Genomic DNA, 17149 nt, shown 5'->3' with positions numbered 1-17149 from the left:
ACGCCCGCCCTACCGCTGCACCACTGTTTGATATAAAACATTCTAGAGGATTATTAAGTGACATGGGGAAAGACCATGCATCTTAGACCATATTAATGGGGCTGTACTTTTCAATTCTTGACCTTTCTCACCAAAATTCAAGGACCGTTTATTCTCATTTATTTTCTTTTTAACATATTGCTGTCTTTTTATTTTTTCGCTGTACTTTTGTACATAAGAAAAACAGTAAAAATACAATCCATTGGATTGTGTTATTAGTATCATAATACGCCTCCCCCTGGAAATGCTCACTGGTATTGAATTTTGCTACACTTTTTGCGGGGTGAATTTGAAAACTAAAATGCAATCCCCTCTTTGCATTTTCGCTTTGATGATGTCACAGAATGAGCGATGTTAAAGAAGAAAATGAAAAAGCATTTTAAAGGAGTGACATTTAATTTTATTTTTGAGTCATTTGGTGCAGTTACATTTTGAAAATGAAAACGCATTTCTGTTAATCCATTTTAATTGTCAATTTAGACATTTCTAAATGATTTTTGCTACACATTTACTAGAGAACCTTTTGAAAATGAAATGTCGAATACCTTTTTTTTATCATTTTGATTAAGTGACCGGATGTTGAAGAAGAAAAAGAAAAAGCGGTTTGGAGTCAACAAATGCAGCTTCATTCTGAAAATGAAAAAGCATTTCTGGTATTGACTTTTATTTTTAATTATGCTCCAGAAAAACTTCCATAGTGTTGGGCATCTGTGATACGGCAGCATCCTTTACGGGATTGGCTGTAGCAGTCAGGCAGTGTCACGTGACCGGGTGCTTACATTGAAGCATGGTCTGCTCCGATCACCTGATCTGAGCCGCCACATTGCTGCCCCGCCCCCTCGTGTTGTTTAGTCCTGCTTTGTCTGCGTCTGACCGTCACCCCCCCTATAAAATCCGACCCAGACGGTCACGATCATGTCCTCGTTGCTGAGCCCCTTCTCCGTCCGCGAGGGACCCTGCGACCGGAGGCTGGGCCCAAGCGCCGCGCGCCATCAGCGCGCCGCCGCGCCGGGGCCGGCCTCTCCGGCGGCGCACCACAGCTCAGGCGCGGCGAGGAGGAGGCTGGCAGCCGCTGCGGTGGGAGGACGGAAAGTCACGCATCCCGGAAAGGCTATCCTTGCAGGTGGATTGTTTATTTATCTGTTTGTTTTAATGCGTTCTGTGAGATTAGTAGATTTTCTCCTCATTGCAACCTAATCTCAATCTGTCGCGCATCATGGCTGTCCACGCAGAAGTGGGTCAAAACGCTCTGAAGCAGCAGAGACTCAGGCTTTCAGATCTGTTTTTGCCCCACTTCCACCCCCTTTGAGCATATCCCACAGAAATAATTAACAAATTGAAATCAAAATCCTCTATAAACCAGATTTATCCTGAGTTCTTTTCTTATTCCTGCAGGTGGAATAGCAGGAGGAATAGAAATATGCATCACCTTTCCCACAGAGTATGTGAAGACTCAGTTGCAGCTGGATGAGAGAGCCAACCCGCCTCGATACAGAGGGATCGGTAGGTCACTGGGTCCTCAGGAGGTTTCAATCAGGCTAAACTAACAGCAAATACACATCCGTGATGTCAGACAGCTGTCATCAGTCACTATGAAAAACAACCTATAGATATTACACTAAAATAGTTTATTTGATCAAATTTGGTTTAAAAATATGAGTAAAAATACCTTAACTCATCAGCTAAAGGGCCTATATCATGTAAAACCAACTTTTTTGAGCTCTTAAGTGTATCATAATGTTCATTTCTCACGAAAAGAACCCCCAAAGTGGCATTTTAATACCTTGTATTGAGTATTCCTCTAAAAACCTGCACTCTGAGCACCAGCCCCTCCCAGTCCATAAAAACGAGTGGGTTCCCACATTGTGACATCACAAAGTGAGGAACCGCCTCTTCCAGGAAGAGTCTGTGCTGCCTGCACCGCCCCCAGGCTTACACACACACACAAACACACACTTTCTCTGTGGAGTTAGCAGAAAAACTCTTTCCTTTTATATCACAATATGCACATCCAACTTTGCAAAAGTTCAGATGTTGTTCGGTTTCGTGGGCTAAACGTGGACATGCTGCTGAGGCCGGCTTAAGTCGTCTTACTTCCTGGTAGGAAAATGAACTGTGAAAATAACTAATATTTTATTTTAACAAATCCTTTTTAGTGCGCCAAAGGTAATATATTATCATATGGATATACTTTACTCTGAAAGGCTTAAGAAAAGCATGATATAGGGCCTTAAGGCAAACATCTTTTTGGGTAAATTTTACCTAAACAAACAGCTAAAAAAATACAAAAAGGTTTCATTATCTGATATTTTTGAGTACAGTATAAAATAATTACTTACCTGTCTTGTTGTTTACCCAGTTTTGTAATGTTTTTTGTGCTTGCAGGGGACTGTGTGAAGCTGACAGTGCAAGATCACGGCCTCAGAGGGTTGTACCGCGGTCTCAGCTCCCTCCTCTTTGGGTCAATACCCAAATCTGCTGTCAGGTGAAAACTCCTTCATTTGGAGCAGCGATAAACCACTTTTTAGTTTCACCACTCAGCTGGACTAAGTGAACCCCGAAAAAAGTGTTGAGCCAGACAAACATGCCCCATATTTAGTGCAGCACCAAAAAAATAAAGATATATTTGAATCCATCTTTCAAAACAATGACACAATCATTTTAACAAACCCCCAAAATAATAAGTCTTTTTAGTATTTCATCACAAAATTATCAAAATAATTTAACAAATGTCAAATATGAGATGACATTTTATTAGAATGGTCAACATTGATGAACAATATTGCTGTTAGAACAACATTTTATTCTGCCTTTTTTAAAGATCTCTGTTAAAACCCTGAAACATGACGGACATTGCATGGGAGCAGCTTTTTCTTTTCTTTTTATTTGGTCAATCCTTGCTTCAATGTACATTCAACCATCACAGCTGCCTCCAACCTTACAGACCCACTCATTTTTATTATGCCACAAGAACATATTAAAACATGTTAAAAACACGCCACAAGGACATGTTTTTAACATGTTTCTGTGGCATGTTTCTGATGATGGAGGATATGTATAAAGAAAATTAGGCAGAGTACTTCTTTATTCAAATCGTAAATCAGGAGCAGACGAAAACAATCAAAAGAAACTATGTCCTAGAAAATAGCAGTTTTTTTTTTTGGTATTTTGGCTAAAAGCGACATAATCAAAATTAAAACCCCACTGGTAACACTTTTATAACAGATCAAAAAATGATCCGCCTTGGTCTCTGAGGATAACGTCGCACTACGGTAGCCCCACTTGGACAAACTACATACCGTGGAGATCTGCTCGGGCTCTACGTATTTTCATTTCACGTTTCCTTTTGTAATACAAAGTTCTTTTCCTTCATAAGTTGTGTCTGACATTATTCTTTGTAGTGTTTATAGAAAGATTTTGACACAACCCACTTTGTAAAAAGATCTGTGGCTAGATCTGTGGCTAGATCTGTGGCTGTGGTTAGATTGAACCTGCTGCTCCACACTAGAACCGTGTCTCTGATCAGAGCAGCTGGAGTCTAGTAGCTTCATGTTCGCAGGCAGGGAAGGTGCTTTGTTAAGGCCCGTACACACCGGGACGAATATTCGCCAGGCGTTATTCGCCAGCGTTTTTCGCCACGTTTTTTGTGTTCACACCCAGGCGATTTTCGCTGACGATGAGTGGAGTGAACATGCAATTTCATTCCCTGACATTAGATGGCGCTTAATGTAAAACAGAAATACTCCTGTACACAAGGTGGCGCTGCGCAACTTTACGCTTCTTAAAGTCGCTTTTCACTCAGAAGAAGAGAGCAAGTATTTACACGCTTGTCAGAATCAAACAAAGAGAACATGAATATTTCAAGCACCAGTAGCTCCAACTGGTGCTTGGTTCGGGGATATTTTAGAATGTCCGTCATTATTGCTTCGCGGCTGTGTAGACGCTACTTGGCGTCTATCTTCTTCGCTGGTATGTGTGCTCAGCAAGGCAGTTTTGTGTTTGAGCGCCCCCAAGTTGTGTTTTACTGTAACTTCAGAAGCTCCAGACACGTGAGCAAAAGCGCCATTCTCATTGGTCGAGTAGATTTCGACGCAACGCGTCGAAAAAAAAAAACGAACCCGAGGCGTTTTTTTTTTTTGGACGCTTTAACGCGTGGCGTTTTTTCGCGTCGGTGTGCATACTCTCGTTGGTGTGCACACTCTCGTTGGTGCCCTTTGTTTAGTCACGAGGCGTTAAACGTCGGCGAAAATCGCCGGCGAAATTCGTCCCGGTGTGAACAGGCCTTTAGAGTGTGCGGTCCAGAGAAGGGTTCTGACTGCAGTCCGTTCGGCTGCAAATGCACTTAATAATAATAATAAAAATAATAAAAACATGTTTAGAGGATAATCTCGCTCTGTGTCAGAGCTCTGTTTGTTTACAACAGACTTCATAGTTTCTTCTTTTATGGTAGTATCATAATTTGTCCAGACCAATCACTATCTGATACGTCATCTGACCAACAGACAGCCAATCACACAATGTGACGTCAGAACTAGTCGAAGGACCCAGAACGGTAGTTATAGGCCGAATAGTTATGGTACCTATACCGGTTTCAGTTTTTTCATGAGCGGTTCAGATCAGAGAGAGGACACTTTTAAATGGAACCCCCCAGCTCGAAAAAGAGATAATAAAGTGATATGCCATTTAGCCGAGTTAGGTTTGGTCCACTCTCAAAAGCGCAGTGTGAATCCAATTAAAATTTCCCACCCCGTCTTGAAAAATCCTTTGACTGACATTTGTAGTGAGATTATCGACGTGCTTTTTTTGGTGAAAAGTAGTTTGCTGTTTTTGATTCTCCAACCTTACAGAGTCCGTTAGGCTTAATTGTTTTACAATATAGAGACTCTTGACCTTTTATTCTCAAAAGTCAGATTCCTATTATAATACAGACTCTCTAAACAGCTTCAGCTTTAAAGTCGTGACATTTGTATTTTCTTGATCATTTCTTATTGATACTTTGTTTAAGTGCATAAATGAAGGCATGTTGATATGACCGCTTCCTAGATAGTCAATATCCTATAATACAAATTATAATGACTTAATCTACAAGTTTAACATATTTCTGATTTGCTTCGGTGACTATAACATCCTTTAGGGGGATTTTTTTTCTTACAGGTTTGGCACATTTGAGATACTTAGCAACCCAATGCGGGACGCCACAGGCCGGTTAGACAACACACGGAGCCTCCTGTGTGGTTTAGGAGCGGGGATAGCTGAGGCTATTCTGATCGTCTGTCCAATGGAGACTCTAAAGGTCGGTGGAGGTTGATCCTGTATTTTTTGGGTTCACCTTTTTTGGGACTAAAGCTGTTCTCCCATGTTTCACAGGTAAAGCTGATCCACGACCAGTGCTCCCTCCGGCCTCGCTACCGAGGCTTCTTTCATGGCGTCAGCGAGATCATCAGAGAACAGGGTAAGAAAACACAACTCGGATGGTATGTGTCTGTAACTGACTTTAACAATGCCTTTTTTCTTATGTAGGTTTGAGGGGAACGTATCAGGGTTTGACGCCAACTTTGCTTAAACAAGGAAGCAATCAGGCAATCAGGTTCTATGTAATGAACTCGCTTAGGAACTGGTACAAAGGTGAGGCAACTAGGCCTGGATTTTTTAGATGGAAATTTAAAGACTTTATGGCTGTTTCTGCAGTCCTTTTTTTACCTTAATTGAGTCTTTTTGTATTAATACAATTGATGACTTTTTTTTAAATAACCCTACAGGTGATGATCCCAGAAAGGAAATGCATCCGATTGTCACAGCGATGTTTGGAGCGACAGCAGGAGCAGCCAGTGTTTTTGGAAATACGCCTTTAGATGTGGTGAAGACCAGGATGCAGGTAGGAGGCTTTGTCCTTATTATAGCTGTCAGTTTATCTGATAAAACCTGAGTTTCCTCCTCAAAGAGGGCCACTTGGGGAGTAGCCCAGAAGGTAGTGGGTGTTCATTCCTAATCAAGTCTTCACATGTTGCCGTATTGACAAAAATCAACAACCTTTAACCCTGCCATAACCCCGCAATTGTTAACGCAATCAATGGAATTCCAGCAAATTCGGAAGCATTGAAAAGCAATTTTGCCTCGTTATGAAACACGTAAGAAATTTACAGATAATATGTTACAGTAGGGCTTCACGAAATGAGGAAAACTCGCGATTTGCAATATAAGTGATCAATATTGTGATGACGATAAAACTTGCGGTACATGAACAAAATAGCTAAACAACCAAAAACATAATTTCCATTTCACTGCAACAGTTTAATTAACTTAACTTGTACTCCAAATGACCCTCGTCTACATACGTTGTGTGTATCCTACCGCGCTGGTCCCGTTCTTCTCGACATTGTGAGTCACCGGGATGTTGAAAGTCAGCAGCCCCTCGTCCATTTTGGTGATGTGGCTGGAGATATTTGTCGGCGATCTTTGTACTGCAGTAGGAGCGGAAGATTGACAGCTTTTCATTGTAATCCCCTGGAAGTCGCTGCTGCACTGTAATCCTCACCTGGATGGAAAGATGACGGCGTTTCATAAAACGAAAGAAAAAGCTTCCTCTGTCAGCGTTACTGCCCTCGGTCGATTGGTGACTGCAGAGAAGCTTCTCCAAGCTGATAGCTGATCGTTAATCCATCACCCGAGTCTCCTTGTTTCCGCTGAAACTCATCTGCGTCATCTTGACTTGTCGGAGTTCGCCTTCCAGCTTCCTCCACTTGTAAGCCATGGATTCATTCATCTTGAATTCTTTCGCAGCTGCTCCCATGTTCCTCTGCATAGATGATAACTTGCAGTTTAAACTGTGCTTCTGCCATGTTGTAAACAATGTTTTTCACGGCCACAGTCCCCACCCGTTCTTGTGCCATCTTCTACTACGCTCCAAAATTTAAGACTTTTAAGTGCGCCTTATGGTCATGAAAATATGGTAAACATACTGATATGCAGTAGGGATACAACAATTCACTTTCCTCATAATTCCTGTTTAATGGTGTTACTTACAGTTCGGTTTTCGAATTGTGGCATCCCTAAATATCCTATAATATCATTAGATGGTTATGGGGTTCATCCTCTGTTGTTTAGGTGACTATCCAGATCTGGTTGTAGCTTTTTTAATTATTATCTCTACTTGTATTAGAAAAGTATTGCCAAGTATCATCGGCATAGAATCGAATTTGTTCAGCGCAATGACCCACTCCGGTAAAACCTGTGTTTTTAACATGCTCGTGCTGCATTTTGCTGATGACTGAGGACATATTTTAAGAAAATTAAGCTCAAATTTGCATTTCTGAGTATTTCTTTATTCAACTGAATCAGGAACAGACAAAAAAAGGCCATTTGAAAAAGACTTAATTTATGATGTCAAAAAAACACGGTACTGCCTACAACTTGGAGGCAAATTTCTAAAGAACTCCTGCCGCTCTGCAGAAAATAAGTCCTAGAAAATGACGGATTTTTTTATATTTTGGCCGAAAACTGCAAAATCTTAATTAAAACTCTAATAATCAAAGGATTATTAGAGTTATTAATAATCAAAGGATTATTATCAATGAAAGGATTATTAGAGTGGGTCTCTAATAATGTTACTTACATAAAGAACTTAATATGGTTCCAAGCACAGAGCTTTGTGGTACAACTTTTTCTGACTTGTCAACATTTATCAAAGCATGAACATCCTGTAACCGTACCAGTGACATACCAGTTGAATTAGAGTGTTTTTTTATTAGTTTCGCTATTACAAGTTTAGTTCTGCACACACTTAAAGGCCAATGTTGTTTTCACTTTCTTGTAGGGTTTGGATGCCTATCGCTACAAAAACACAATGGACTGTGCGTTCCAGATCCTGAAACACGAAGGACTGCAGGCGTGAGTAGCCCCACAAAATGGCATCTAAAGCAGGCTTTTGACTGCAAACTGCCTCACCCCGTTTTCTTCTGCAGGTTCTACAAAGGCACAGTTCCCAGACTCGGTCGCGTCTGCTTGGACGTCGCCATAGTCTTTGTCATTTACGAGGAGGTGGTCAAGTTACTCAACAATGTGTGGGAGACGCAGTAGTAGCACCCAAAAACAGAGCACGAACCAGTGCCTCGTGTTATGCACAACTCAACACCTCGAATCCAGTTTGTAAAGTGATCTTCATCATTGCCATAAGCTGATGTCTCATTGTGACCGACAACTGGGTTTAAAACTCAATTTACTGTACGTCGAATTCATCTTTGCCTAAAAAGCAACATCGATTAATTCATTTTATGAATCAGTTTTCTGTTAAAGTATTTTTAGAGAAAAACAAAATCAGCTTTCTGTTAGTTTTTAGTTAAAAGGTCTGGGGAAAATGTCACATTTCATAATCTTAACCTGAGCTATGAAAAAAAACGCTTGAATAACTAAATAAAATTGGTTTTGAATAGAATATTTAGAACTTAATTGATGTTGAATCAAAACGCTAATCAGAAACGAACCCATTTAGCATTTTGGCGATGATACTCTGCCCGACTGAACATCCACACAAAAAAGTTCAAGTTCTTTAAAGTCAGTGATAGAAGTGCTAAAAGGCTCCCATTTCCTTTTTCTCAAGTTTTACAACCTACCTTAAGACAAACATAAATCAAAATGGCAAGACTGGTTCAAAAGGATTTTTTTTCTGTATTTTTGTTTTTATGTAGCACTTTTATACCATTCATGTTGTTGGCTAACCTTCTACTGAAACCATGAATGTGTCTTGATTCACTGAGTACTTACTAGACTGTGCAAAGAAAAGACAAACTCCGCCCATCAGGTCTTCTACAGAGCTGTGACACACAAACGCTTGTGTGGCTTTGCTTGTGGCATTAACCCACTAAAACATGGCCTCTTTTTGCTGTCGTCTGATAGTATTGTGGTCGTCCCACCTATACAACTCGGGAACTTGATCGTCCAAACTATTTGAAAAAACAATTCTAACATTTTTAATGAGTTTGTAATCTTTTGGATACAAGTAACGTAATCTCATAATTGTCTTTGTTTTAGCCTGATGGTCGGATGAAAAGAAGGTAGATGAAAGGTGGACAGTTTCTAAAACGGAGGAACGGGAGGCACTAGAATAATATACGAGAAGTGCTGATAGGAATTATGGGTAAATTGGTCCGTTTAGTATACGAGTGAAGAAAAACAAAAAAAGTCAGTAGGTAGGCAGGAGAAGTGAATGAGAGGAGGGATGGTGGGGGTCTAGAGAATGAAGACGGGGCTAAATGGTTTATCCGGCTTTAAATAGACGGGTCAGGTTGATGGTCGTCGGGTGGTTTAAGGCGGGGTTTTGCTCCCGCAGGCTGTCCTCTAATGACGAAAGCTTCATCCTTGTGAAGTCGTGTTTGTGTTCAGACCACATGCAGCGATCTGCATCAGAGTCGTGCGGAAAAAATGGTCTCAGTTTGAGTGGATCTTCTAACTCTGCAGCCTTTCAGTTTTTCACACCAAAAACCAAACCATCAGCTCCTAACGCACATAACCGCCATCCACCTGCACCTTTAGAAAGAGCTTATAGGACCGCTGGAAAAGTTCCTGTTGGGCTGACTGTTTCTTTGTGTGAAAGAAAAACCAAAACATGCGACGCGCTTGAAATTTCATGTATGATGAAATACTTGTGAATATTGGATCGGTGTGGTTGTGTTGAGATATTGTCTGCAAAATAAAAAAAATTGTACGCTGTTTATTTCCCATTGTGTGCTTTTTTTTTTTTAACTTAAAGACCCACTCCGATCATCTAGATTAATTCTAAAAAAAAACGTTCCCAATGATCTTTTAGTTGTAATTATGGCATTTTTAGCCTGAATCAAAAAACCTGTTGTTTTCTACAACAGGAGTTGGTCAGAAATTTGTGTCAGCAACCCCGCCCCCCCTTCTTTTTGAAGCAGGGCGCTTGTGTATGGCGTTTCATCGCTGCCATAAAGTGAAAGGGCGTAAAGACAACTCAGCGGGCGTATTAAGGAACTTGTGGCCCATCCAGTTCTTCTTTTCAAACTGCATTTTTTTCCATCTGCTCCTGATTCACAATGGTTTGAGTAAAGACTTATCGCACTATAAGTCGCTCTGGAGTATAAGTCTGGAATGTATGGAAGAAATTTATTTGATACGGGTGCGTAATGGGACATTTTATCTTGAAAGGAAATCATGGTAACAGAATAGTTAGCTCCAAGAAACTTCAAAGAAATTGAATAAGTGTCTAGTGAATTAGCGCAACTTATGAACAATTATTTCGATAACCATAAGGAACATGCTAACAAGTCAACTTAAATCTTTATTTCACTCTAAATGACTACCGGTAAATGAAGTATATTCTTCATCGTCTGGGTCGCTTTGAAACAACTTAACTGAGTGGGGCTTCTGTTCTACAGTGCTGTCAGTAGTAATTACTGATAGACACGCATACAGCGCCCTCTGGTGGTGGTTTGTGAGAAAATATATATTTCAAAATAATTCAATTCAATTCAATTTTATTTGTATAGCCCAAAATCACAACAAAAGTTGTCTCGATGGGCTTCGAAGTAAAACATGAAATCAAAAGGATCACGAATACAAAGAGTTCAATAGAAAAATACTAAAATGAACTAACAAACTGACTAAGCTATACTGGCATCCCTGCCCTTAGACCACCCTTCGCGGTAAGGAAAAACTCCCAAAAAAACCGGATTCCGGAAAAAACGAAGAAACCTCAGGGGTGCCCTCATGAAGGAGGGATCCTCCCCCAGGACGGACAGGCGATTTACCAGAACTCTTAGAGAAGAATTAACATATCTAAATCTACAACTACAAATATAAAAGTCCAGCAGACGAGCTTCATCCAGCCGTGGTTGTGGGGACAGTCAAAGGCGCGAGTCGAGCCGGAGACAGGAACCACAGCCAGGTGTAGGAGCAGGAGCAGAGACGAGGTACTCGGTCAGGCACAGAGCAGAGACGAACCAGAGATGAGCCGGAGACAGGAACCACAGCCAGGTGTAGGAGCGGGAGCAGAGACGAGGTACTCGGTCAGGCACAGAGCAGAGACGAACCAGAGATGAGCCAGAGGCAGGATCCACAGCCAGGTGTAGGAGCGGGAGCAAAGGCAAGGTAAACGGTCAGGAACTGGAGCACGGATGAGCCAACTGGGGTCTGGAAGCACTCCCACTCCCATGGAGGGGAGAGGAAAAGAGGGACAATACATGAATCGCACTGCACCAAACAGAGGCATGGAGAACTAAATGAAAAATTATGATCAAGAATAGAGGAGAGGAAGGGTAGAAGTAAAAAAGGAAAGAGGACAGAACCCCAGTGCACCATAGTTACCCCAGCTTCAACTTCTAGCAGCCTTTTAAAAGAAATAGTTATTATTAAGTTTAATTTAAACAAACTAACATTAAGTTAAATAATCTCTTAATACTAACTAGTCTGACAATAAGCCTGTCCAAAGAGGAATGTTTTCAGTCTAGCTTTGAATGTAGAAACTGAGTCGGCCTCTCTTACATGAGCTGGGAGTTTATTCCATAAGACAGGGGCTTGGTGGCTAAACGCTCTACCTCCAACCGTACTTTTACTAATTCTAGGAACCACAAGCAGTCCTGCATTTTGCGAGCGAAGTGTTCTGATTGGTTGGTAAGGGACTATGAGGTCCTTAATATAGGACGGGGCCATTCCATGTAAGGCCTTATAGGTTAACAGGAGGATCTTGAACTTAATTCTAGAATCAACTGGGAGCCAATGGAGCGAAACTAACACAGGAGTGATGTGATCTCTTCTGCTGGTTCCAGCTAACAATCTAGCTGCTGCGTTCTGAACAAGCTGGAGACTTCTTAAGGAACTCTTAGGACACGCTGCTAACAAGGAGTTACAGTAATCCAGCCTCGACGTAACAAATGCATGGATGAGTTTTTCAGCATCACTCTTAGAAAGTATATTTCTGATCTTAGCAATATTCCGCAGGTGAAAAAAGGCAGTTCTACATGCCTGAGATATGTGAGCCTTAAATGATAAATCCTGGTCAAGTAAAACCCCAAGGTTTCTAACTGTGGAATTGGGGGCTATACTTATACCATCCAGGGAGACTATCTGAGCAGACAGAGCATCTCTGAGGTTTTTAGGACCAAGTATAATGACCTCAGTTTTTTCTGGGTTCAAGAGGAGGTAATTAATTGTCATCCAGGTCTTGATGTCACTGATGCAGGCGTTCAGTTTCTCTATCTGGTCATTCTGGTCAGGCTTCATGGATAAATACAACTGCGTATCGTCGGCATAACAATGAAAATTAATGCTGTGTTTCCTGATTATGTTTCCTAGGGGTAACATATAAAGCGTAAACAGGATCGGTCCCAAGACTGAGCCCTGTGGGACTCCATAGTTGACTCGAGTGCACTGAGAGGAATGGCCATTTACATTAACGAACTGATACCTATCAGACAGATAGGATTTAAACCACTGGAGAGCAGATCCTCTGATCCCTATGTCCTGCTCTAATCTATGGAGTAAAATACCGTGGTCGATAGTGTCAAAGGCAGCACTGAGGTCCAACAGGACCAGAATAGAAAGTAGTCCCTTTTCTGAGGCCAATAACAAGTCATTAGAGACTCTAACTAGTGCAGTTTCCGTACTGTGGTGAGGTCTAAACCCCGACTGAAAGTCTTCAAAGTGGCTGTTGTCCTGTAGGTGGCAGTAAAGCTGCTTAACTACAACTCTTTCTAGGATTTTAGAAATAAAGGGCAGGTTTGATATCGGTCTATAGTTGGCCAAGATACTAGGATCCAAACTGGGCTTTTTCAGAAGAGGTTTAACAACTGCATATTTAAAAGACTGTGGCACGTAACCCGTTTCCAGAGAGGCATTTATCATTGTTAATATGGGATCATTAATTAGGGGAAAAGTTTCTTTAAAAAGTCTAGTGGGAATTGGGTCTAACAGACACGTTGAGGATTTGGAGGACGTAATAATTGATGTTATTTCCGCTTGATCCACAGCAGTGAAGCAGTCTAATGTTACAGAGGTTTCTATGGATGCCTCCATTTCTACCGCTTCAGCCTGTTCTGGGCTGATAGTAGGAATAACTTGATTTAACTTATGTCTAATATTTGAGATTTTACTATCGAAAAATGTAAGAAAATCATCAGAGCTGAGAGAAACAGGAAAATGTGGTTCTACTGAGCTCTGACTGCGAGTTAATTTAGCTATAGTGCTAAAAAGAAATCTTGGATTGTTTCCATTCTCTGATATTAAGGTTGAATAGTACTGGCTTCTAGCTCTACGCAGAGCTTTTTTATAATTTAATAGGCTATGTTTCCAGATATCCAGAGACTGCTCTGAACCGGAGCGGCGCCATTCTCTTTCCAACTTACGGGTTTCTCGTTTAAGAGAACGAGTTTCAGCGTTAAACCACGGTGCTACTCGGTTTTGTCTGACGAACTTAGGTTTCAAGGGGGCAACAACATCGAGTGTACTCCTGAGGGCTTGTAAGGCATCATTAACAAAGTGGTCATTTATATTAGGACTGATAATATGGGAGCTGGTCTCAGAGTATTTTCTCAGAATATCACTAAGTACTGGCTGAACTGTGTGTTTAAACTCAGACACAGAACGGTCAGTTAAGGTTCTTCTAAGTTGTTTCTTATTCACTGGGGCAGAAGGATGTTCCAGTGTAAGCTGGAAGGTAATCATAAAGTGATCAGAAATGATGGGGTTAAGAGGAAGGACACTCAGCTGGCTGATCTCTATACCATGGGTTAGAACAAGATCCAGGGTGTGCTTATGACAGTGAGTGGGTTCATTCACACTTTGGGTGAAACCAACATCATCTAATAAAGCTGCAAAAGCCTTTCCTAGGCAGTCACTGGGGTCATCAACATGAATATTAAAATCCCCTAATATTATAATTTGATCAGAATCTAAGACAATAGTCGATAGGAAGTCGGAAAACTCAGTTAAAAATTCTGAATATGGGCCGGGGGGGCGATAAATAATTATGAGTAAAACAGGTTTTCGAGTTTTCCTGTTTGGGTGACTTAAAGACAATATGATGCTTTCAAATGAATTATAAGCATTTTTAACTTTAGGGCTGAGAAGTAAGCTAGACTGTGATATTACTGCCAAACCACCTCCTTTCCCTGAAATCCTGGATTTCTGATAGTTAGCATAAGTGGGGGGGGTTGCTTCATTCAATCTAACATAGTCATCCTGATGGAGCCAAGTTTCTGTTAAGGCTAAAAGACTAAGATTGTTATCAGTAATTAACTCGTTGACTAAGAGGGACTTGGAGGAAATGGATCGAATGTTTAATAAACCGCATTTAATGACATCATAATTCTGCTTGTGAGAACTGCTGTCTGTCACTTTAAGGTTTCTATGACGCGCTCCTTTCATTTGTCTTTCAGCACATAAGCTAAAGCTAGGACCTGCTTGACTTTCCCTGCATGGGTTTTGCACCGGCACTAACCCTAAGGGAGGCTCAGAGGAGCGTTTTACACTGCTGCTCTGCGCCCGGGTCTCGTCTCTGGATTGTCAGGTTAACAGACTAAGGCTAGCAGAAATGTTTCTAGAAAGAAGAGCGGCACCGTCCCGGGTGGGATGGACGCCGTCTCTCCGCATGAGACCGGGCTTCCCCCAAAACGCGCTCCAGTTATCCACAAAACCAACGCCGTTTTCTGGGCACCATCTAGAAAGCCAGCGGTTAAATGATGAAAAGCGGCTGTACATTTCATCATTGACTAAGTTCGGCAGGGGACCAGAGAAAATTACAGTGTCGGACTCGGACATCGTCTTAGCCAGTTTACACACCGAAGTTACGTTTAACTTAACCACCTCTGACTGTCTCCGTCGGGCATCATTACCGCCTGCGTGAATCACGACTCGACGGAACCTGGACTTACTCTGAGCTAACATCCTAAGGTTCCCCTCGATGTCACCAACTCTGGCCCCCGGATAACACCTGACTTTAGCCGCTGGGAGCTCCACGTTTCTAACTTCAGAAGAGCCTATAACCAGAGTTGAGTGTTCAGCGGGTGTGTCGCTGAGGGGGGAGAACCTATTACTAACGTGGAGTCTCGGGTGCTCTAAGTTTTTGCGTTTAGCACTATGTTTCCTCCCAACCGGTACAAACCCCTGACTGTCTCCCGGCTGTTGGGAGGGCGCTGGGGTGCTAGCTAAGTTAGCCCTGGTAGCGCGGCCCGCGCTACGAGTAACGACCTGGCTAGCCGGCTTAGCTTCCACTGTGCGGAGCCGCGCTTCTAACTGCTCCAGCCTGGCCTCCAAGTCTAACACAAGACTACACTTAACACACCTACCCCTATCTTCACTAAAGGAGGCAGGATCATCACTAAACATATGGCACATGGGGCAGGAGAGAGGAGGAGAGGCGGAAGGAGTGGTGGTGGCCATACTAGGTTCTAAGCTAAGGCTAGCGGTGTTTAAGTAAAGAGAAGTGGTTTATTTAGCAAAATGAGAAAAGTGAACAGCAAGCGGTTTAACAGTGGTGAATTCGCTAATAAAAGGTACTAGATGTGAATATTAACCCAGATAACCCTTAGAGTAAGCAATAGTAGTAAGGCTAATGCCAAACAAGAGGACAGCAGTCACACAACTAGCACTGGGAATAGCTCACCCGGAAATGACGTCACTTGTGACCAGCTTGTGCTGGTCACAAGTGACGTCATTTCCGGTCGCACCAGAGTATTAGTCACAATCCCGGCAAAACTGCAAAAAAAAAAAAAACAAAAAAAAAATCTGAAATATATGTTCAGGAAATTATTTTATGTCCTCCACTATTAGAGAAATGGTGGAGGACATAATAAAAGAACCTGTTAAAAACAAAATTTTTATCAGAATGGATGAAGATCCATGTATAATTTTGACACAAAATCCACACAAAGTACAGATTCTGAACTTTAATGCTCAACATTTTCTCTTTGATTTTTTTAAATCTAGTATAATTCTTTCAGGTAGTTACACTTAGAGGATAAGTTTATTACAAGGTTCTGGTAGATCCAGTTTTGACCTATTGGACATCTTTCTGAATTCTTCAGATCTTAGATGATTTTTAGAAGACCAACTCCAGTGACGGACCGGTACCTCCACTGATTCTGATGAGTTCCTACTGCCTTACAGAGAATACCAAAGTAAGAACTTTATTAACATGAAAACCAAACTAATGTCATTTTTCTCAGTCATGCTGCATTCATGTTTCCATTAAAGTTGGTTAATAAATCAATGACATAGATGGTAACATGGTGGCTTAAGTGTCACTAGTCAGGTGATAAAGGAATCTTCTATTTTGAGAATACTGATTGCATTTTTGTAAATTGTTGGTCAAATGTATATTTGTTATCTCATATTTGCTTTGATGCATTACCCATCTATATAGGTAATGTAATCATGCATGCAGAAGTGTCAGTGTTTGTTTCACAGGAAGGTGAAGGTGAAACTCTTGGGAGGATCCACAGCCTTTCCAAGAGTCTTCTCAGCATCAGCATGAAGGCTGTGTGTTATCTGTGTCAAGACCAGAATTGAAGGCCTCTCTGTGTCAGTTATCCGTGAGAAAAGACTTTGCAGTTCCAGAGATGACGTGGGAAGACTGTGAAAAGACGGACATGTTGCTATGAATGTTTTAGCGCTGCAGCTGTGTTTGATCCGTTTCCCCTCCTTAGAGATCAGCGCAAATTTAAATGAGGGAAACTTAAATAAACGTAATAAAAGAGGAGGCGACAGAATATGCGCCAGAGCGGAGAGAGATTGTTGCTGGATGTTATATCTGTTCGTTCTCCTTGTAAAAAGGTACCTTTCTTTCCTTATGTTGTTAGTCTGATGTTGCTTTAAATGGCGTATACTTGTATAGCGCTTTTCTACCTATAAGAACAAAGCGCTTTACAGTCACAGACCCATTTACCCATTCACACACACACATTCACACGCTGCCAAACACAGGCGCCCGCGTACCACCAGAGGCAAGGTGGGGTCCAGTGTCTTGCCCAAGGACACTCCGACTCATGGCCGTGCAAGGCGGGTATCGAACCTGCAATCTTACGATCATGGGTCGACCGCCCTACCGCTGCACCACAGCCACCCTAACCGACATAAATGGATTATTAACAGAAATGGAAAG

The 17149-nt window shown here is 41.7% G+C and overlaps 1 protein-coding gene across 1 annotated transcript; it reads left to right on the top strand.

Moving 5' to 3' along the window:
* Nucleotides 1–834: 834 nt before the first annotated feature.
* LOC101156032 (tricarboxylate transport protein, mitochondrial) lies at nucleotides 835–9748 on the top strand. Its single transcript, XM_023962670.1, has 9 exons — nucleotides 835–1162; nucleotides 1435–1542; nucleotides 2425–2524; nucleotides 5194–5332; nucleotides 5407–5491; nucleotides 5560–5664; nucleotides 5799–5914; nucleotides 7853–7926; nucleotides 8001–9748. Exons 1-9 carry the CDS (start codon nucleotides 955–957, stop codon nucleotides 8113–8115), a joined length of 1050 nt encoding a protein of 349 aa, XP_023818438.1. The 5' UTR covers nucleotides 835–954; the 3' UTR covers nucleotides 8116–9748.
* The last annotated feature ends 7401 nt before the right edge of the window (nucleotides 9749–17149 follow it).

Source organism: Oryzias latipes, chromosome 14 (assembly GCF_002234675.1).
Source record: "Oryzias latipes chromosome 14, ASM223467v1".
NCBI lineage: Eukaryota > Metazoa > Chordata > Actinopteri > Beloniformes > Adrianichthyidae > Oryzias > Oryzias latipes.
Note: the sequence above shows the minus strand (reverse complement) of the source record. Positions and strands in the feature narration are given on the sequence as shown.